General features: G+C 35.4%; 2 protein-coding genes across 3 annotated transcripts in view; both read right to left on the bottom strand.

Annotated features, from left to right (window-relative positions):
- Window positions 1–24210, bottom strand: part of LOC127453218 (E3 ubiquitin-protein ligase znrf2-like) — a 425349-nt gene that overhangs the window by 303161 nt on the left and 97978 nt on the right. The window lies entirely within an intron of this gene.
- Window positions 470–21444, bottom strand: LOC127453121 (sodium- and chloride-dependent transporter XTRP3-like). The gene is made up of 11 exons (XM_051719246.1): window positions 21220–21444; window positions 17295–17435; window positions 17115–17206; window positions 14490–14717; window positions 14201–14311; window positions 13535–13776; window positions 11565–11727; window positions 10325–10529; window positions 7248–7407; window positions 5689–5854; window positions 470–1870 (listed from the first exon to the last, which is right to left on the bottom strand). Exons 1-11 carry the CDS (start codon window positions 21341–21343, stop codon window positions 1697–1699), a joined length of 1806 nt encoding a protein of 601 aa, XP_051575206.1. The 5' UTR covers window positions 21344–21444; the 3' UTR covers window positions 470–1696.

Genomic DNA, 24210 nt, shown 5'->3' with positions numbered 1-24210 from the left:
ATTTTGTGAAATGATATTTCCCACTGGAGGGACTCGGTAAACTTGATGTTTAAAAATAAATGACATTATATGAAAATAATTACATAATTCTAAAATTAAGTTTAAATCAAGCTATTGCATAACATGTCATAAGTGTAGTGTAACTGAGGCACTTTACATGCACCACTGGATTTGGACAACTCTTTCACTGCAGGTGTACAGGTTACAGTATACAAGTTCCCCACACCTACATTCCTGGACGAAATTTAATAACATGCTTGTTTTGAACGTTCCATAGAACTCATAATGAATGGAAATAACAGGCTCAAAATGCCACACCAGATTAGCCTGAGTTGGTGAACAAACAAGATGTTATGAACCGTGTGCTGCACGTGTTACAGGCAGCTGAGCAATTAAGAACATTTTCTCTGCGTGGACTTGATGATCAGACAATAGAGGAAGAAGTGTCACTGTAACAGCACATTATAATTACATACTCTATTGTTTGCCTCTTAAAGGGATAGTGCACTCTTAGCTTTATTAACTGTTGACTGCTTAAATATACATGAAATTGACAGGTGTATCTAGAACAATGACTTTTAAACAAGATGCCTGCCAAGACCAAACAAAAAAGGGCTTCAATTGTCCCCCAGTGAGGGGATACAGGTAATCCAAATACGTTTAGTTGGGCACATCAAGAAATGCAGTTGCATACATGATTGAGTATTCAGAATTTACAGAATATACTTATCATCCTAAATATTATCCACAGTAATATCCTACAGTCATCCGAAGTCCTTCATACAAGTAAAGAACACAAAATATCCAGGGCAGATTGAAGCCTTGAGAAATTTAAAGCAGCCTACATCAATGATAGTACACATACTGAATGTTTTCCATGCGTTTCATGATTTTGGCTAACGATCAATCATAAAATGCTTCTAGAATAATTGTAGCCCTTACTATCACAAGACAACATTCACTGTTCATTTTAAACTTCTACATACAAAACATTGTGATTTGACAGCAATATAATGTACAGTATTTCATTTACTTGGGTCCCACCTACAGTGTAAGTCTACAGGCTTTTTTCCACCTGTTTTATCATCCAACAGGTGTAAATAAGTCTAATCACTTGGTAAAGTACCATCACACTCCTTCCTAATAAATAATACACTATTTAGTTGCTGTACTACTTGTATCTTACAACCACCCTGAAACATGAATACAAGTGTGGAGCTGGTATCCAGACCAGTGGCGTAGCCAATGGTGGGCCGGGGCCCACCCAAATTAAACCCAGGCCCACCCAGCATATTAGAGATTATTCTTTGACTTCAAATATAAATGTATAAAATTGTTTTAAACATGCATAAATTCTGATTTCTGAAAGTTTGAAATAACTGTTTGAATGAGCTGCCTTTCTGGTGTTAAGGAAAATTTTGTCCAAAAGAATTAGGGCGAAAATTTGGCCCATTCATTTTTACTGAGACCCACCCAAAAGTAATTTCCTGGCTACGCCCTTGATCCAGACACACCATTCAAAACGCATCTTCATCATCAGACTATTTGCTTTAACTGTGACAGAAACTATATAAAGCGGACTTACTGAATGCTAAACGCTTGAATAATATTGTGGTCTGTGAGACAGCATGGCCAGTGTTGTCCCAAACAAGGTTTAGTAGCTGTCTATTTTCCAACAGTTTTCCAGAGTCTGTCCTTAAATGGCAGATGACACCGTTCTGACGACGTGTTCTCGGATCACCGTTCCTCGCCGTTTCCTCTTACAGAAGGCATAAAGAGCCATTAGCGGGACACAACTTACAGACGACAGCAGCAGCAGAGCGATAAACGCCTGACCGTACGCCGGATACTCCTTCAGCACAGATTTACCCTAGAAAGGAAAGACATGAACATTAAAGGGAAAATCACCCTGGATTAATCTGAGGTCAGGTGTCATGCTCAAGGACACAGTGGTGATTGTTCATGGATCCACCGTTGGGTTTGAACCTACAACCAGAACAGAAAAGAGATGGAAACTTGTGTGATTTGGAAACTCACTGGGATTGCGAGTGTGACTCATGTCACGCTTAGGTCGAGTCTCAAGTTAATTTATTACCACTTAGATTCTTAATTAAAGGCTCATGAACAACTAAATATATTACATTAATTGTTCTTCAGCAAGGTTTATAAAATTTGCCAGTAGTGTAGTGGTTCTCTCTCTCTTTTTTTTTTTTTTTTTTTTTTTAGTCACACCCCTCAGAAAATTTGAAAACATTTGCACCCACCTCCCCCACTCCATAATCTAATTTAAATAAATTACAGGGGGAAAAAAGTTTGATTAAAAAATACAATGCAAAATGAATGTGTTCTTTTATTTTGCTAAAAAATAAAACGTTACACTCTACATTAAATTTTTTTTTTTTTTTTTACATTGATCTTTTATTTTTAGTATTTGTTTTGTTACATAACCTTTCAAAAATTAACTGTTACAATAATAAAACCATGGTTACTTAATGGTTACTACAGTATTACAATAGTAAAACCATGGTTAATTGTATTCAATTGTATCATATGGTTTTTGCAGTCAATTATGATTGTAATTGTATTAAAAACTGAATATCCTTAAAAAAAAAAAAAGAAACCTGGTTACCACAGTATATACAATTACTATAGTAAAATGATGCTTAAATGTATCAAAACCATGGTTTCCGTTAAAAAACAAAAACAAATGTTTTTTTATCACAGTCAATTACTATAGTAAAACGATGGTTAAATGTATCAAAACCATGCTTTCCGTATAAAAAACAAAAACAAATGTTTTTTTATCACAGTCAATTACTATAGTAAAACCATGGTTTCCGTAAAAAAACAAAACAAAAAAAAAACAGTTACCACAGTCAATTACTATAGTAAAATGATGGTTAATTGTATCAAAACTATGGTTTCCATGAAAAAATAAATAAATAAATTTATAACAGTCAATTACTATAGTAAAATGATGGTTAACTGTATCAAAACCATGGTTTCTGTAAAAAAATACAAAAATGATTTTTTTTTGTCAGTCAATTATTATAGTATAACAATGGTTAATTGTATCAAAACTATGGTTTCCATTAAAAAATACAAAAACAAATGTTTTTTATCACAGTCAATTACTATAGTAAAACGATGGTTAAATGTATCAAAACCATGGTTTCTGTAAAAAAAACAAAACAAACAAAAACAGTTACCACAGTCAATTACTATAGTAAAATGATGGTTAACTGTATCAAAACCATGGTTTCCATGAAAAAAAAAATTATCAGTCAATTACTATAGTAAAACGATGGTTAAATGTATCAAAACCATGGTTTCTGTAAAAAAAAAAAACAGTTACCACAGTCAATTACTATAGTAAAATGATGTTTAATTGTATCAAAACTATGGTTTCCATGAAAAAATAAATAAATACATTTATCACAGTCAATTACTATAGTAAAACGATGGTTAAATGTATCAAAACCATGGTTTCCGTAAAAAAAAAAAAAAAAAACAGTTACCACAGTCAATTACTATAGTAAAACGATGGTTAAATGTATCAAAACCATGGTTTCCATTAAAAAATAAATAAATACATTTATCACAGTCAATTACTATAGTAAAACGATGGTTAAATGTATCAAAACCATGGTTTCCATAAAAAAAAAAAAAAAAGTTACCACAGTCAATTACTATAGTAAAATGATGGTTAAGTGTATCAAAACCATGGTTTCCGTTAAAAAATACAAAAACAATCTTTTTTTTATCACAGTCAATTACTATAGTAAAACGATGGTTAAATGTATCAAAACCATGGTTTCTGTAAAAAAAACAAAACAAACAAAAACAGTTACCACAGTCAATTACTATAGTAAAATGATGGTTAACTGTATCAAAACCATGGTTTCCATGAAAAAAAAAAAATGATCAGTCAATTACTATAGTAAAATGATGGTTAACTGTATCAAAACCATGGTTTCCATGAAAAAAAAAAAATGATCAGTCAATTACTATAGTAAAATGATGGTTAACTGTATCAAAACCATGGTTTCCATGAAAAAAAAAAAAATGATCAGTCAATTACTATAGTAAAATGATGGTTAACTGTATCAAAACCATGGTTTCCATGAAAAAAAAAAATTATCAGTCAATTACTATAGTAAAACGATGGTTAAATGTATCAAAACCATGGTTTCTGTAAAAAAAAAAAAACAGTTACCACAGTCAATTACTATAGTAAAATGATGTTTAATTGTATCAAAACCATGGTTTCCGTTAAAAAATACAAAAACAATCTTTTTTTTATCACAGTCAATTACTATAGTAAAACGATGGTTAAATGTATCAAAACCATGGTTTCTGTAAAAAAAACAAAACAAACAAAAACAGTTACCACAGTCAATTACTATAGTAAAATGATGGTTAACTGTATCAAAACCATGGTTTCCATGAAAAAAAAAAAATTATCAGTCAATTACTATAGTAAAACGATGGTTAAATGTATCAAAACCATGGTTTCTGTAAAAAAAAAAAAAACAGTTACCACAGTCAATTACTATAGTAAAATGATGTTTAATTGTATCAAAACTATGGTTTCCATGAAAAAATAAATAAATACATTTATCACAGTCAATTACTATAGTAAAACGATGGTTAAATGTATCAAAACCATGGTTTCCGTAAAAAAAAAAAAAAAAAAACAGTTACCACAGTCAATTACTATAGTAAAACGATGGTTAAATGTATCAAAACCATGGTTTCTGTAAAAAAATAAAAAAAATAAAAACAGTTACCACAGTCAATTACTATAGTAAAATGATGGTTAATTGTATCAAAACTATGGTTTCCATGAAAAAATAAATAAATACATTTATCACAGTCAATTACTATAGTAAAACGATGGTTAATTGTATCAAAACCATGGTTTCCGTTAAAAAAATACAAAAACAAATTTTTTTTATCACAGTCAATTACTATAGTAAAACGATGGTTAAATGTATCAAAACCATGGTTTCCGTAAAAAAAAAAAAACAACAACAAAAAAAACAGTTACCACAGTCAATTACTATAGTAAAATGATGGTTAATTGTATCAAAACTATGGTTTCCATGAAAAAATAAATAAATAAATTTATCACAGTCAATTACTATAGTAAAATGATGGTTAACTGTATCAAAACCATGGTTTCCGTTAAAAAATACAAAAACAATTTTTTTTTATCACAGTCAATTACTATAGTAAAACAATGGTTAAATGTATCAAAACTATGGTTTCCTTGTAAATAAATAAAAAACATGTTACTATATTCAATTATTATAGTAAAACGATGGTTAATTTTTGTAAATGCCATGGAAAATACATAAAAATTTTAACTAGACCTATATATATACAAAACATCCTAAAATAGAATAAATCAAAAATTAATACTTCTTGCAAGAGGAATGTTAATTTATAATAGCTCACCCAAAAATCAACATTTCTATCATCATTTACTCACCCTCATAGTTCCAAAAACAGTATGCATTTTTAATCCGTAAAACACAAGGATGAGGGACAAAATGATCATGATTGTGGCTGTCAAGTTTCAAAAGCACCATAAAAGTTGGTTCTGCACCCCCTTACAATACTTCTGCACTCTGTTTCTGATCCTGTAGAAGCAAAATATAAATTTGCAAAGGAAACTGGACCTACCAGATGTTTGTCCCAGGCCTGGTAGTTTGGTGTTCCGCCCTGGATGTAGTTAATGATGTAGAAGATGAAGAGGCTGATGAGAAGGACTGGGCTGACTGCGGCCCACATGATTTTCCAGTACCAGTTTGGCCGATGGCCCAACATGTCCTCAATGTCCTTCTCAAACCTGCGAATTGTGACAAATGATAAATGTGTAAAAACGTTTCTACAATGTCGACATAGACTTTAAGACATGGAAATCTGTGTAAAGCAGCTTTGGGCAAAATTCTGAATTTAAGAACTGCCTTCATTTCAATTCACGAATGTGAACTGAAACCCCACAGGATGTTGAACTGGAATGCCAGGAAGAGGAATTTACTGAATTGCAATTCAAATCAATTTGACTAATTTAGTTGGTGCAACAAAATAGGCAAGAACGGATCATTTCTCGGGTCTTCTGTTTAAGGTTTCCGTCTTGTAAACCATTTTAAAGACTTTGGGGTTTTCAAACTTTTTGATGCTAAGGACCCTCAAATATCATGATATTCTTACAGCTTTATATTTTCATGAATAAAAACTGCATTTTACTGTGTGAGATAAATAGTTAGTATGATTTTATATAGATAACATGTTAGCAAAAATAAATAATACACTTTTATATTGTCATTGTACTAAAGCCAAAATAAATTATTGAAATAGTATTTTTAATATTAAATATATTTAAATATTATTAAAATATTATTTCCAAAAAATACTGATTTTCTATTTACACGTTAGTGGTTACGGTTAAAAACTATAGCTGTCAATAGAATAAAATAATCATGATTAATCTCATGATTTTCAACAAGTCTTCAAAGCAAAATGAAACAGTAATAATGTCAAATTCTTTTTTCCACTTTTTTTCTGCAGATCCTCTAGCACTCCAGCTTGAAAACCCCTAAATTTGAGCATTGTGGGAAATTAAGTGTTCTGCCATCGTGGTCCAATTTATTTTTATTTATTTTTTAATTTATGAAATGTATATAAAAATGTCTATAAATTGAATCTTTAACATTGACTATTAAGAACTACATTTACAGCAGATATATTAATTTTTTGGAATGTCTTTCCAATAATTAGCTTTTATATCGTCATTGAACTAAAGTCAAAATAATTATTAAAATAGTATTTTAAAATATTAAATATATTAAAATAAAATATTAAAATATTCTAAACTGTTAATAAGGAGTTCAGAGTTCTCTGATAAAATATTATAAAATTAAAAATAATAATAATCATTATCATAATCATTTATTTATTTATTTTTTAAAGCATAGCTGGAGTGCTCAAAGAGTTAAGAATGGAACATTTTTCAACTCAGGAACACATTTACAGAAGATTATGATGATTTTAAATGCTGCGGACTTTAACCCAGCGGATTACAAATGGAAAAACAACATTAACAGAAGATTTTTCAGTCTGAGAGATTGAATCTGAACATGGGAGATCTTGAATACATATTCAAAGAAAAGTGTTGTCATACAAATACAGCCCTCGTAAACCAAGTGAATGGAATGTTTGTCATATAGTTTAGTCTTCACCTTTTCAGTCCATAGATGTAGCACACACTGAACACTTCAAAGAACACTATGAAGAGCAGAGAAAATGTGGCTCCGTATTCATTAAAGATGGTGAACCAGTAGTTTCCTGAGCTGGTTGTGAAGCCAAAACCCAGAAGCAAACAGAGCAGACACACCAGACCTGCCAGACATCAGAGAAACATCATAAACTACACAAGAGCTCAGAGAAGCTATTGTGACTGGGAAAAACTGCTAATATTACTATCGTGCTTGATATACTTATAATGTGGTCATTGTGTTGCATGTAATTAGATTAGTTCCACAATCCTTCCTTGCCTCATGACAGAGGTGTTTTAAGTGTTTGAAAACGGCGTAAGAGTTAGTAAGTTCACTTCTGGGAATGAGTTCAGACTGTCCGTTTTCAGGTCCAGTGAGGCGCTTACAATGGAAGTCAATGGGGCCAATTTTTGGACGTTTTCAAAGCAGTAATGTGAAGTTAAAAATTGTATGCAAGCACTGTTAAAACTCTGAGCTGTACAGTTGTTTATATTGTCATTTTTACAGTCATTTCAGGGTATTTGCGTTTATGGTGTTATGTCGTCATGGCAACGGAGTTGTAAAATTGTCTATATCTTTCCACAGATGCGGTTAGTAAGTGATTTTATCACAGTAAAATCATGTTAACACACATATTGTTTATGTCTTGTGGTCTATACTTTTGAAACAGTGAGTATTGTAATGTTTACAGATTGACCCCATTGACTTCCATTGTAAGTGTCTCACTGGAACACACATTTGTGCTTTTTTAAAGAAAAGGAGGGACGATTAAATTCTATATATATTTTTTATTTTTTTTTTATTTTTTTGTGGTAATCAACATTATGCCACAAATGCTGTTGACTGAGCTTAACTTGTATTGAACCTGGAATATTCCTTTAAATTGTTTTGTTAAAAATATATGTATAGGTAAACATGGCTATTTATTATATGTATTGTTTTGTTGGTGCATATAAATTGAAATCATCAAATATAATTCTTTCTTGTGTTGATTTGAGGAAAAAAGTTCGAAAACATGCCTTGATTATTTGTAAAGTTTTTTGTTTTGTTTTTTTGCCCCTGTGTTTTCTTTCTTTAACCATTTTAAATTGACTTGGCTACTATGACTGTTTGGTTGAAATGATGGTTCCTCTAATGAAAAAATAAATAAAAAAATCACAATCACACTTATAAGCCATTTCAGAGCAAAATAAAATATTATATATATACAATTGAAGTCCGAAGTTTACATACACTTATACAAGTCATTAAAACTCATTTTTTTAACCACTCCACAGATTTAATATTAGCAAACTATAGTTTCGGCAAGTCGTTTAGGACATCTACTTTGTGCATGACACGAGTAATTTTTCCAACAGTTGTTTACAGACAGATTGTTTCACTTTTAATTGACTATATCACAATTCCAGTGGGTCAGAAGTTTATATACACTAAGTTAACTGTGCCTTTAAGCAGCTTGGAATATTCCAGAAAATGATGTCAAGCCTTTAGACAGTTAACTTCTGATAGGAGGTGTACTGAATTGGAGGTGTACCTGTGGATGTATTTTACCTTCAAACTCAGTGCCTCTTTGCTTGACATCATGGGAAAATCTAAAGAAAGACCTCAGAAAAAGTTAAAGTCTGGTTCATCCTTGGGAGCAATTTCCAAACGCCTGAAGGTACCACATTCATCTGTACAAACGCAAGTATAAACACCATGGGACCACACAGCCATCATACCGCTCAGGAAGGAGACGTATTCTGTCTCATAGAGATGAATGTAGTTTGGTGCGAAAAGTGCAAATCAATCCCAGAACAACAGCAAAGGACCTTGTGAAGATGCTGGAGGAAACAGGTAGACAAGTATCTATATCCACAGTAAAACGATGTCCTATATCGACATAACCTGAAAGACTGCTCAGCAAGGAAGAAGCCACTGCTCCAAAACTGCCATTAAAAAAGCTAGAATACAGTTTGCAAGTGCACATGGGGACAAATATCTTACTGTTTGGAGAAATGTCCTCTGGTCTGATGAAATAAAAATGGAACTGTTTGGCCATAATGACCATCGTTATGTTTGGAGGAAAAAGGGTGAGGCTTGCAAGCCGAAGAACATCATCCCAACTGTGAAGCATGGGGGTGACAGCATCATGTTGTGGGGGTGTTTTGCTGCAGGAGGGACTGGTGCACTTCACAAAATAGATGGCATCATGAGGAAGGAAAATTATGTGGATATATTGAAGCAACATCTCAAGACATCAGCCAGGAAGTTAAAGCTCGGTCGCAAATGGGTCTTCCAAATGGACAATGACCCCAAGTATACCTCCAAAGTTGTGGCAAAATGGCTTAAGGACAACAAAGTCAAGGTATTGGAGTGGCCATCACAAAGCCCTGACCTTAATCCGATGAAAAAGCGTGTGCGAGCAAGGAGGCCTACAAACCTGACTCAGTTACACCAGTTCTGTCTGGAGGAATGGGACAAAATTCCAGCAACTTATTGTGAGAAGCTTGTGGAAGGATACCCAAAACATTTGACCCAAGATAAACAATTTAAAGGCAATGCTACCAAATACTAACAAAGTGTATGTAAACTTCTGACCCACTGGGAATGTGATGAAAGAAATAAAAGCTGAAATAAATCATTCTCATTCATATATATATATATAAAATTGTTTATTTATTTTTATAAAACTGAAATCAAGCCCTACCTGGAACCTAAGACTATGTCCTAACCAGGTGCAAGTTTTAACAAGTAATTTGTCTGTTCACAATGAAAGCTAGTTAAGCTGGTGACCTGCTTACACGACAAGGTAAAAAATGACCTAATGACCAGAACACAATAAGTTCAGGGCCCTTTTAATGCCAAGTTTGGCTAGTCACCCATCATGGCTACTTTGGTCAAGCTGATCAGCTAGCACTGACAGACAACTTGTGCCAACCGGCACTGCCCACCTAAAACCTGGTGAGTCCATCTTGGAATTTAAGCTGGTCCAAACAAGCTCTTTATATGAGAAAACTGACTTGAGTGATATTGGGTTTTTGCCCCTACACACTTATTACCGTTGATGGTCTCATTGCTGAACGTTCGTGACAGAATCTTGAGGTCGCCTAGTGGCGTGATGATGGCCGTGACGTTCCCCAGCATGCTTCCCATCCCTAACAGCAGTAACATGATGAAGTACAGCACAGACCACAACTGAGACAGAGGCATGTTCTTAATGGCCTCACTGTACACGATAAACGCCAGTCCGGTGCCCTCAACAGCCTACATAAAGAGAGAGAGAGAGAGAGAGACATGCACTCAGTGAAACTACCAATTAGAATAGAGATAGTACACCCCAAATCCTGTCATTAATCCCAAAGCTTCCATGAAACACAATAGGTGAATTATTAAAGACTGTCACAATGAACAACTTAAATTTGGGTCTGTTTCTCAATCAAAGACATTGTGTGCATTCAGAAGACTCTGGTGGTTTAATCCATGTCTTCAGAAGTGATATGATAGGTGTGGGTGAAAAACAGAACAATATTTAAGCCTTTTTTACTATAAATTCTCCTCCCTGCCCAGTAGGTGGCGATATGCACCAAGCATGCAAATCACTAATAACGAATGAAGAAGAATGTGAAAGTGAAAGTGGAGATTGATAGTAAAAAAGGACTTAAATATTGACCTGTTTCTCACTCACACCTATCATATTTCTTATGAAGACATAGTTTAAACCACTGGAGTTGTATGGGCTACTTCTATGATGCCTTTATGTGCTTTTTGGAGATTCAAAGTTCTGGCCACCATTCACTTGCATTGTATGGACCTACAGAGCTGAGATATTCTTCTAAAAATCTGCCTCATAATAAATACAAATCTCTCTGGGTCAAAGAGTGTCATTTTCAAAACATACATAGAAGAGCAATAACATTCAATAGACTGAGAAAGTACACTACATATAATTGTGTGCAACATTAGCAGTTCTGATATTTAGAGAGCCCGGAAAACACTATTTTGTCAGTATAAATACAGAATGCAATTTGATGATGTTAACCCTTTTTTATGCGACCTTATTGTCTGAATTACATTTGGATTCTAGAACAAAAAAACATACGCACATTTTTCCTTTTTTTTACTTATTTTAATTCAGCTATACATCTATGAGTGTTATCATATTCCTGTGGGCTCTAATGTAAAGGCCATGCATTGAACATGTTTACAGTCATATATGTTTCTTACCTTCTCTGTCATTTATCAAGCACACACACTTACCACTAACACTAACAGTAATATACGGGATGCAGGTCAGTTTACCGTGTCTAATTCTGCCTCCAGGCTGCAGTCTTCTATCTTTGAAGCGATAGCTGAGAACGTCTCTGGATTTGTGTAATTCAGATGAGAGATCCAAGCCGTGATATTATCAACACTGATGACGTCCTCAGATAAATCAAATGTGTTGAGCAGCAACAGTTTCATCCTGAAGAAAAGGAGCAAAATGAATGGCACGGCAATTTCATTCTTGGAAAAGCCATAAATAAAAATATTATACCAATTTAAAATTTGGACATGCAAGAATGAGGTGTTTGGATGTGTTCTGATTGGATTATGACTTTCTTTCTTCAGCAGAACACATTTGAAGAAAAACAGAAAAATATCTCAGCTCAGTAAGTCCTTAAAATGCAAGTGGATGGTGATCAGACATTTGAAGCTCCGAAAATCACAGACAGTCAGCATGAACGTCATCCATACGACTCCAGTGGTTAAATTAATGTCTTCTAAAGCGGCATGATCGCTTTTGGTGCGAAAAAAGATTAATATTAAGTACTTTGTAACTACAAACCTATGTGAGGGTACGCGGTCTCTCGTGTGGCGTATTCACGTGGGCATGTTACAGACGTGATCTCACGTTCTCCTCTCGGTTGAGACATCCAGGATGAGCACACAAACACACCATTGTGAGTAAAGAAACAGATAAATACAGATCTAAACCAAAACCAACCAAGCTTCTGTACAGTGTTCCTCCTTCTCACTTGTAAACAGCGCTGCTCGTCAATGTGTGTCACACGTACATCAGTTCTCACGTGTTTCAAACGCCAATGTGATCACGTCACACGCACGTACCGCTGCAGAACAGATGCATGATTTAGAGTTAAAAAAATACTTTTTCACACCAAAAGCGATCATGCCGCTTTAGAAGACATTCATTTAACCGCTGGAGTCGTATGGATGACGTTCATGCTGACTGTCTGTGATTTTTGAAGCTTCAAATGTCTGATCACCATCCACTTGCATTTTAAGGACCTACTGCGCTGAGATATTTTTATACTTTTCTTCAAATGTGTTCTGCTGAAGATAGAAAGTCATACACACCTGGGACATCATGAGGGTGAGTAGATAATCAGTTGGGGGAACTATCACTTTAACATTTACTTTTTTCCCCCTTCTGTTTGCGACTGTGCCAGAACAGACCTGCAAACTATTTTTTGGTCATGAAGTTTACAAAGACTTGTTCTTATATCCCTGTAGTTCTTGCATTTATACTATAGATACTCTGTAGACTCCATTGATACTCTATCTTTCTATCTATGCTAAGACTGTAAACAAATGTAGTCAAGCTTAACAATCTTACAATGATAAGCTAGCTGCCATTCAGTTTAATGTTTGGTGGAACCGTGTGAGAACGCTGATTTATTCTTACAATTGTTGGATTCATCTACATTTGAGCTTGGTGTATGAATGCTGGGAATTTTTTGTAATTTTATTTAAAAAAAATTTCTCTCCACTTTTCTCCCCAATTTGGAATGCCCGATTCCCAATGTGCTCTAAGTCCTCGTGGTGGCGTAGTGACTCGCCTCAATCCGGGTGGCGGAGAACGAATCTCAGTTGCCTCCGCGTCTGGGACCGTCAATCCGTGCATCTTATTACGTGACTTGTTGAGCGCGTTACCGCGGAGACGTAGCACGTGTGGAGGCTTCACACTATTCTCCACGGCATCCACGCACAATTCACCACACGCCCCACTGAGAGCGAACCACACATTTTAGTGACCACAAGGAGGTTACCCCATGTGACTCTACCCTCCCTAGCAACCGGGCCAATTTGGTTGCTTAGGAGACCTGGCTGGATTCACTCAGCACGCCCTGGATTCGAACTCGCGACTCCAGGTGTGGTAGTCTGGAAAGCTATTTTGAGAATTATGATGTTCCGTTCATTAACGGTCCTTTCAGAATCATTCATTCCTTGTGATTTCCATACTTGTTGTCCACAACACTAAAGGGACTCACCTTTCCAAACAGCTTTCATAGTTGAACGTGGCTTTAAAGCCGTAGATGGCAAAAGTCACGATGCTGGCGAACACTGATGTGCCGCTGTTGATGAGGGACACGGTGATGGCCTGCCGCTCAAAGTTATTGTTGTAATGGTTGTAACTGGCAAAAGCGATGAGAGTGCCGAAGCCCAGACCCAGAGAGAAGAAGATCTGTGTGGCGGCATTGATCCACGTCTGAGGGTTTGCCAACTGCTCCAGCTAAACACACATACTTTTATCATGCAACAATACTGGAACACTGAAAGATCAAGACTTCAATTGAGAATGCCTCTTACATTCACATTCAATCATTTAGCATGTGCTTAAAGGAATATTCCAGGTTCAATACAAGTTTAACTCAACGGACAGCATTTGTGGCATAATGTTGATTACCACAAAAAATGATTTCGACTCGTTCCTCCTTTACGTTAAAAAAAGCTCAAATCTGTGTTCCAGTGAGACACTTACAATGGAAGTCAATGGGGTCAATTTGTTGAATTGCTTTGAAATGCAATTCAGTATCAATAGATTCCTCTTCTTTACATTACGATTTAAAATCATGTGAGGCGAGGCCGAATCGAATTTAAATTCACACTCATGAATTGAAAGAGAGCCAGTTCTTGAATTCTGAACTTAAATGTACCTTGGGTGTAAACATGTACTTGACTCCATTCCAGGCACCATGTAGAGTGACTCCACGAATCAGATAAATGATCAGAACCACATACGGAAATGTTGCAGTAAAATATACGACCTGTGTATGAAAGCATATATATATAAACTACATATATATATATATATATATATATATATATATATATATATATATGCAAAGTATACTAAAGAACAGTGATAGCAGGTACAGTATGTTTGATTTGCATGCTTGAGATAAAGGTCCTGAAGCAAAACCAGTTGAAAACGACTAGTCGTACCACTCCTGTCGACTTGACCCCTCTGACGATGGACAGGTACACGATGATCCAGGCGAGCACAAGGCAAAGTGCCTGACCCAAATGAACGCTGCCGTTCTCATCTATAGAAGACGAGATGTTCAGGGTCTCACGGTAGAAGAAATACTGTGTCGGTGAAGCCACCTCACATTCTTCCAGATACCCGCTCCGATTGCTGTTGACTGGACACTCCGCCCAGGGTAACACTGACTACACAACACATGAAAACACATTTTTATAATTATATTTATTTACCACACATATACATTTGCACATATACAGTGAAATTCTTTTTTTTCACATATCCCAGCTAGGCTGGGGTCAGAGTCAGCCATGATACAGAGCCCCTGGAGCAGATAGGGTCAAGGGCCTTGCTCAAGGGCCCAACAGTGGCATCTTGGCAGTGCTGGGGCTTGAACCCCCAACCTTCTGATCAGTAACCCAGAGCCTTAACCGCTGAGCTGCCACATTTCATCTAATGACAGATCCAGTTCTGGGGAAGCTCCTTTGAAACTATAATTTATCAAGCTACACTACAAGCTACTAACAAAAAGTAGCAAATTACTGCAAGTTAGTAGCATTGCTACTTTTAGTTAGTTGCTTCCCAACACTGATTCATATATCGGTCAGGCAATTTAGAGATTATTTTGCCATTTTGAGATTATCCGCATTTATCGTCAATTTAACAGAAAATACTGAATAATGCACATTTTCACTTTTCAAATATTTTTAGAGTAAATTTTGTGTAACAGGTCTGAGTTCATTTAATTTCAGCAATTTTAAGCAGGGACTGAAAATTGAATGTTTTTCATTTAAACTAATTCCGAGCAGAAACGGTATTTTTTTCGTTCCTTTCCATATGGTAACCGGTTGGAACGGACTAAAAGAACTGTTAATAAAGTAATTTTTAAAATGACAGTACTCGGTGCTAAGGGGTGGGTAGTACACCAGTTGCAGTGTTGCCAGATCTCGTAAGAGAAACAAGGCACCTGATTTGGAAAAACAAGCTCAAAATAAGCAAAAGATATTAAAGGTGCAATATGTAACAATTTTCATGTAATATTCGCCTTTTTTCTGCCAATGTGTGAACGGCTTGTAATGCCACTTAAAAAATTAGCCCTTCCCAGACGTCCTAGTTTGCCTATTGAAGCCTGTAGACTGATTGTCATGCGAAGGGAGCAGGTTGCTTTTGCCGGGAAAATCCAAAGGATGTGACGTTTATTCGCGCTCCCGAGAGCCTTGCCTCAGTGCTTCTCTTCCACTATTCAACAGCGTCAACAAACTGCAACATTAGGAAAATATACAAGAAAATATAGCTGCGAGCAGCAATGTGGATTCCTCCTCAAAACTGCAAATTATGTAAAAATTGACATAGTAGAGACATGTACTTCACACATGTACACAACATTTCATTAATTTGTTATTAAACATTGCAAGAGTCTTCATATGAACTGGTGATTGAATCAAAGTATCGGTTTTATGACTAGCAGATTTGTAAAGCATTATTTTCGCATTAGCGAAAAATAATAGTATAATGTAATTCTGTCATCTTTTGACATATCAAGGTGAAATTTTGCACAGTACTTCAGAGTGATGTCATCTTGAAGCCTGTTAGGTTGGAAAAAACATTAGTCAAAATGGTGTTAGATTTTTTGGACATATGGATATTGAGACAATGTGGACATTTACATAAATGCGCACCTTTCATACATTTTGTATTGTATTCATTTTTGCTAAATATCAAATTGAAAGACATGTATCCTACACATACATACCGAGTTTCAAGTCAATTGGAGCTATGGTTCAGGAGGAGTAGATTTTTGTAGTTTTGGACAAATTTGTATTGTACAGGAAAATTCATCATGGCGGACTTTATGGGTTCTAGAGGCTTTTTTGTTCCTCATGAGAAATGAGGCATATATACCAGGTTTCAGAAATGTTGGACTTATGGGGTGGAAATGGCATCACTTTGAAAGTGGACAAATTGGGGCGTGGCCTGTAGCGCCACCTATAGGCTCACATGGGCCATTTTTGGTGTGGTAGTTTCTCGTGGCCTGTAGTATCAATGTGCCAAATTTCAAAACTTTTTACTAAGGATATCTTGAGTTATTGGGCAATTTAGAGCTACAGGAATAATAATATTAACAATAAGAAAACTAACAAAAACAATAGGTTTCCTCCTACCGGAGGAATCCTAATAAACCTACACTGAGAAATATACACTGGAGTAAAAAAGTGTGACAACTAGTCCTGGTCCCCCTATATATCTCCACAGAAAGCTCGTCAGATTTCTGCAAAATTAGATCCGCCATCACTCACCAGTTTCAACACATCCTTTGCTCCATGTGTGCTTATTTATTAAATATTTTGGCTAATCTGATTATACTTTCAGCTGCCAACAAGAGTGAAGTACACTCAGTTCCAGCACATTTGACCATGCTTAAATGCATTCGACAGAATTATTCTCACAAACAACTAAGAAATCATTCAGCCTGATCTCTGAATATGAGCATTGGGATCAACCACCGAAAAGCACACATCGAGCATTCAAGAAATATCTACACCTTGTTGAAAGTAAATTTAGTGCAAACTTTTCAGTGAACTAACCTGAAAGGAATGGAAGAGGTACCAGAAACTCCAGGCATTTATAACATTGTAGTAAAGACACAAGTACATTGATGTCACGACACTGGCAATACCTGTAATGTGCAGATTAGATAATAAGTATTAAATCACATGATGTTATGGCATTAAATATAGTGGGGACCTGTCCCGTATGGTACTGACCTAATCCGCCCAAATACGGGCTTATGGCGGTCCACGCCCCGATGCTGCCCAGACGCATCTTCTGCCCGATGGCGAGCTCCATACAGAACAGAGGTATTCCCTCCAGAAACAACATCAGCAGGTAAGGGATCATAAATCCCCCTGAAAAACACAGAATAGATCAAGTCAAGAGCTCTCTTGCTTTATTTAAATACTCTTTGTGTTTTTCTATGACTTTGTTTGTGAACTTAGATGTTTGTTGTTACTGGATATAGATTTTTACAAATCATTTCATAGATATTTCTAGGGCATCCATGATATTTCAGATATCAATCCAAGGAATTAATAGATTAAAATGAGTGTTAGGGTTAACCCTAACCCCAAAATTAGAATGTGGTTCCATTGACAATTCTGCTTGCCCCTTCCCACATGCAGAAAATCCCTTTTTGTCCCATAGGAAACAGCTGTATAGTCACATTTATCAGCTTATGAATTACATAGTTGCCAGTGACCGTTGAATGTTTTCGTACTAGCATCCACCAAGAGCAATTATTTGAAATTGTACTATTTCATGAAATATTTTAGAGTAGTGCAAGACAAGAAAAATTCATTTGACGTTTAAGATTTTATTAAATGTCCAAATGTCCAGATTTTATTTAGTTCCATAACTTTTCCAGGCCTGGAAATCACAGTTTTTGAATTTCAATTTTTGAACCATAGTTTAAGCCAAAATACCTGCAGTTATTGTCACCACTGTCATCATTTACATTTACATTTTACATTTATTCATTTGGCAGATGCTTTTATCCAAAGCGACTTACAAGAGAGGAAAACATAAGCGAATCATCTTAAGGAGACAGTGGTATGAGAAGTGCTGTATTACAAAGTATCACTGGCATCATAATAGTATTCAAAGCAGAATAAAATGCAACAGGAATTTTTTTGTTTTAATGACTGGTTAAGTGCTCATGGAACAGATGTGTTTTTAGTCATTTTTTGAAGACAGAGAGTGAGTCAGCTTCACGGATGGAGTTGGGAAGGTTGTTCCACCATCGTAGTATGATGAAGCCAAAAGTCCGGGAAAGTGTTTTGGTGCCTCTTTGTGTTGGTACAACAAGGCGACGTTCTTTAGCCGACCGCAGGCTTCTAGTGGGCGTGTAGCTCTGCAGAAATGATTTTAGGTATGCTGGAGCAGACCCAGTGACTGTTCTGTATGCCAGCATCAGAGCCTTGAATTTGATACGTGCATCAACCGGCAGCCAGTGGAGAGAGACATGGAGTGGTGTAACATGTGCTCTCTTTGGTTCATTAAAGACCAGATGTGCTGCTGCATTTTGGATCATTTGCAGGGGTCTAATTGCACATGCAGGGAGGCCTGCAATGAGAGCATTACAGTAGTCCAGTCTAGTTATGACAAGTGACTGAACAAGACGTTGTGTGGCATGTTCAGAGAGGAAGGGTCTTCCTGATATTGTAGAGTGTAAATCTACATGATCTTGCGGTCAAATGCTTTAAATTACTTTATTACGGTTTAACAGTAGTTAAACTGTAGCTAATAAGTAAATTGTGAATAAAGATATTGAACAAGACCATACATGTATATTTATACTCTAAAGAAGAGGAAAAAGTGAGCATCGGACCAGTCTCGAATTATTTATATTCAGTATAAATGCACTATGAAGGCAGTTCTCAGGCACAGTACTTCTAACTCAATAACAAATCCTGTATGATTTAGCGTTCTCAGAGAAAAAGAGGATTTTCCCTCCTTAACATTTGTACTTTAACCACTCTCTCTGTGTGAACTGTTATGCAAGCGAGACTCCGCAAAGATGCACTGAATGCATAACCAGAGAGTTTAAGCAGGATAATCAAACAGTGGAGAAATGATAACCAGTTTTGTGTGGAAGAACCTGAGCAAGGTAAATGAACACAGAAATCTCTGAACATTTCATATCAACTCCCTGATGCATGACAGAAGTGCAGTGTTTAAACAGTTTCATTGGTAGAACCTAGGTTAATATATTCAGTCATATTAAATAACATAGTTGACTTAAAGATTATTTAGGATATTTGACAATTCTTACTGTGGACCAAGCAGCTCAACACACTTTCAGGTCAGTAGTGTGGCCAGAAACAAGACTTTGGGTGTGCAAGAGCTAAAGCACAATTAATGAAATATAATAAAATGACTATTAACAACCATTGCATCAGTTTCAATTTCTTTTAAGCTCTGTGTTGTTTAAATGACTCAATGGAGTAAGTAGCCCTGTTAATATATCAAAATATGAGGCTTAATAATTTGTCAAAAAAAAAAAAAAAAAAAAATTGGAATGATTTGCTAAAGACACGAATATAAATACAGAAAAAAATTATAAAACCTAAGAGGGGGTCTGGGTAGCTCAGTGAGTATTGAGACTGGCTACCACATCTGGAGTCGCGAATGCTCTTCGAATTCAGGGTATGCTGAGTGACTCCAACCAGGTCTCCCTAGCAACCAAATTGGCCCGGTTGCTATGGAGGGTAGAGTCACATGGGGTAACCTCCTCGTGGTCGTGATTAGTGGTTCTCACTCTCAATGGGGCGTGTGGTAAGTTGTGTGTGGATCGTGGAGAGTAGCATGAGCCTCCACATGCTGTGAGTCTCCGCGGTGTCATGCACAACGAGTCACGTGATAAGATGCACGGATTGACGGTCTCAGAAGTGGAGTCAACTGAGACTTGTCCTCCGCCACCCGGATTGAAGTGAGTAACCGCACCACCACGAGGACCTACTAAGTAGTGGGAACTGGGCATTCCAAATTGGGAGAAAAGGGGATAAATAAAAAACAAATAGTGGATAAGAAATAAGTCAGTAATGCATTGTGTTGAATAGAAGAATGCACAAGTGTAAGAAGATTCAAAACCTTTTTTGAGCATTCTTTGTATTTATGGATTATAGGGATGCTTGGTTCGTAATAAAAAAATTAAAATAATACTGTTGTTATGGTAATTATTAAGCCAATATAAATAAAGGATAATACCATGTCTGACATGATGCATACAGATGGTAAGTAGACTGCTGATTATGCATAATAGATTTGCATATCAGGGGAACAATAACTGAACAGATTAAATGCAGTAAAAACGCAGTACAGTATAGCCTACATTTTCAAGTGTATTCTCCAAATATTCCACAATATGCATAATATCTCATAATTGGGGAAGAACAACAATTCACTTATTTTGCTTGTATGGACACATGCCATTATGAATAATGAGGCATAAATCTGAACTCAGTAGCATAAACTTTCTTTCTTTAAAGAGTGTGCATGTTATCTGAGAGAGCCTCTGTAACACATTGGGTATTATTATAGTCATTATAATTGATTATAACATTTTGTAATCTATGCATTGAAGTTTCAGCATAATAATGATGCATTTTACACCCCTACATACTTTAAAGTGTCAAAAAAATAATTTCATCTAGGTGTGCAAGCTTATGTTTTGGGTGGTTGTTGCACACCCTAGCACACCCGTAATAGCAGGTATTATTCTCATGTGCATTGAAGAGCATGGAAAGTTCTCTCTAAATAAGACAATAAACAAAGAGTGCTGATGGCCCTTCTTAATCCATATAATACTTTAAAACAACTCATTATTTTATTTCTTATTAATCAAAACTAATTTATTTGCATATAATGCATACAATCATTGTATGTAAGTAAATGCACTGGCAAGAAAGCAGTTGATTATGTATATAATAGTAGAAGTTACAATGCATAATTTATTAGAAACACCATAACTCTTTAAACCTTTTAAATATTTATATTTATATATATTCTGCTCACTTTAAGTCTTGATGCCCTGTGTGTTGTACATTAGGGTTAGGGTTAGTACATTGTTGTTTAAATAAACTCTATAGACAGCAAGAATGAAGGTGATGGAAAGCAAAACAATAATGCTCTTACCTCCACCATGCATTTGGCAGAGGTATGGAAAACGCCAGACATTCCCAAGTCCCACTGCATAAGACACACATGCCAAAACAAACTGCATCGGACTGTCCCAGGATGGACGGGCTTCTTTGGACATGATGCTGATGATGTTGGACAAATGCTGCAGAGATCAGTGAGAAAGTCCTGTCACAAATCCCAAGAGAAGGACACAGTCTGGGAATATTCCAGGGTTCAGTGTGTAAATCTGAAGTTGAACTTGGAGTTTAAAGTGGGAGTATTCTGGAATCTGGGGGAGGGACTCTGAGTTTAATTGGTTGAAGTGACACAATTCAGGTGAATATTTGATTTATGTCACTTGCTGTGGTGTGTTATCTATCCAAACATAGATTATTGCTTATTTTTATTGCACAATTTGTAGTAATAAAAAGAGATGTAAGCACACATAACATTAACAAATGTGTATTAAGAGAGATTCGGTCACCTAAAGCAGTAGTTAGAATGGATAATATTTTTACGTGGGTTGGTATGAAGAGTGACATAGTAATGCATATTTATCTGATGTTTACTGTGAAAGAAAATGTTAAATTACACAGTAATTTGGTTAAAAACTGTGGCGACTGTGAATCAGAATTGAGGCAAACGGTTATTACAGTCACTTGAAAAGAGAAATCTTAATTTAGTAGTGATTACACATCTAATAACATTAGCGTAAGTGAACAGAGCTGTTTATAACGTCTTATAACACACCAGGGGCGGAGTCAGGGGGTAGGGGGGACAGAAGCCTGGCCACCCCACTCAAAGCCGCACCTCTCCGTCCCAGGCATCCTGTATCCACTCCTATCCGTTTTGTATCCACACACCTCCGACAATGATGTTCGCCCCCCCAACGACAATAGGACAACAACCACCACACCCCCCACGCTTTGGACAAAATAAGTCGGTCATCACAAACTGATCGCTGGCCCCTGCCCGGCCACCCCAGTGAAAGAATCCTGGCTCCGCCACTGTAACACACTCATTTTGATGCTGTGAACTCTTTATTTACTATCGCTTTTACATCTGACTTGAATCAATACATAAATTAATTAAAGTTCATTTATTAGCTTTAATTGACCTTGGAGGAAATGTAGGTGTTGTTGCAGATGCAATATGTTCGTTTGGGAATGAGGGCTGACACGGTTTAATCCAAATCATGCTCTACTCCAGATTTATTTAAAGATTATTTTGGAAAAAAGAAAGAAAAACACTGGGTAACTCGTGTCACTGTTACAAATTACCCGGCAACAACATGTTTTACAGTTTGTTGATTATTTTGATAAAATCCTGCTTAAAAGTACTCAAACACACATTACTCCAATAGGCTGTCATTTAAGGCACATTTAAGGCGGGGCTATGCGAAGGGTCAGTTGAATCTTTTGATTCCATACGGCAAAAAGACTCGCTCAGATTCATTCACTGATTCACTCATTGTCTCTTTTATAGGCTACTACCCCATAGAAACAGGACAAAGCAAAACTTGAATGGGGGCAACCAGTGAGTGTCTTTTATGAGTGAATCATTCACTCAGTGGATTCGATCAAAAACATAAAAAAAAGTTTTACTGTCCAAGAAATCACATGTGTACAAATCCACAAATAGATGCAAGAATACTATAATTTTTATTTTATTTTTTTTGTTGAGAAAGCTGTTTTTTCCCCTCCATTTTTTCAACCGTTGGGCTAGAATTTTATCAAGCGATGACTGGTATGAGATACTGGACTGTTTCTATTCAGGAGTTTACCGGTAATTTTTACTAGTGACATATCAATTCTAGAGCTCTGTGTTTAGAATTTTATTAGTGACAATTCAATTCTAGAGCTCTGTAATTGGAATTTTTACTAGTGACAATTCAATTCTATAGGTCTTTAATTAGAATTTTTACTAGTGACAATTCAATTATATAGCTCTTTAATTAGTATTTTTACTAGTGACAATTCAATTCTATAGCTCTTTAATTAGTATTTTTACTAGTGACAATTCAATTCTATAGGTCTTTAATTAGAATTTTTACTAGTGACAATTCAATTCTATAGCTCTTTAATTAGTATTTTTACTAGTGACAATTCAATTCTATAGGTCTTTAATTAGAATTTTTACTAGTGACAATTCAATTCTATAGCTCTTTAATTAGTATTTTTACTAGTGACAATTCAATTCTATAGCTCTTTAATTAGTATTTTTACTAGTGACAATTCAATTCTATAGGTCTTTAATTAGAATTTTTACTAGTGACAATTCAATTCTATAGCTCTTTAATTAGTATTTTTACTAGTGACAATTCAATTCTATAGGTCTTTAATTAGAATTTTTACTAGTGACAATTCAATTCTATAGCTCTTTAATTAGTATTTTTACTAGTGACAATTCAATTCTATAGCTCTTTAATTAGTATTTTTACTAGTGAGAGTTCAATTCTAGAGCTGTGAAATTTGAATTTTTACTACTGACAATTAAATTCTAGAGCTCTGTAATTAGAATTTTTACTAGTGACAATTCAATTCTAGAGCTCTATAATTAGAATTTTTACTACTGACAATTCAATTCTAGAGCTCTGTAATTAAATTTTTTACTAGTGACAATTCAATTCTAGAGCTTTGTAATTAGAATTGTTACTAGTGACAATAAAATTCTGAGCTCTATAATTAGAATTTTTACTAGTGAAAATTCAATTCTAGAGCTTTGTAATTAGAATTGTCACTAGTGAAAATTCAATTCTAGAGCTCTATAATTAGAATTTTTACTAGTGACAATTCAATTCTAGAACTTTGTAATTAGAATCTTTACTAGTCACAATTCAATTCTAGAGCTCTATAATTAGAATTTTTACTAGTGACAATTCAATTCTAGAGCTCTGTAATTGGAATTTTTACTAGTCACAATTCAATTCTAGAGCTCTATAATTAGAATTTTTACTAGTGACAATTCAATTCTAGAACTTTGTAATTAGAATCTTTACTAGTCACA

This window comes from Myxocyprinus asiaticus, chromosome 15, assembly GCF_019703515.2.
Source record: "Myxocyprinus asiaticus isolate MX2 ecotype Aquarium Trade chromosome 15, UBuf_Myxa_2, whole genome shotgun sequence".
Lineage (NCBI taxonomy): Eukaryota > Metazoa > Chordata > Actinopteri > Cypriniformes > Catostomidae > Myxocyprinus > Myxocyprinus asiaticus.
This window is presented reverse-complemented; position numbering and strand designations above follow the sequence as displayed.

Bases quoted from the DNA above. Each gene is read 5' to 3' on its own strand.
- LOC127453121 (XM_051719246.1), bottom strand. From the start codon at position 21,343: ATGTCCAAAGAAGCCCGTCCATCCTGGGACAGTCCGATGCAGTTTGTT. The intron at 13,777-14,200 runs GTACATTTAAGT...ATGTGTGTTTAG, and splicing joins AGTACATGTTTACACCCAAG to CTGGAGCAGTTGGCAAACCC. The intron at 10,530-11,564 runs GTAAACTGACCT...CTCTTTATGTAG, and splicing joins TGGAGGCAGAATTAGACACG to GCTGTTGAGGGCACCGGACT.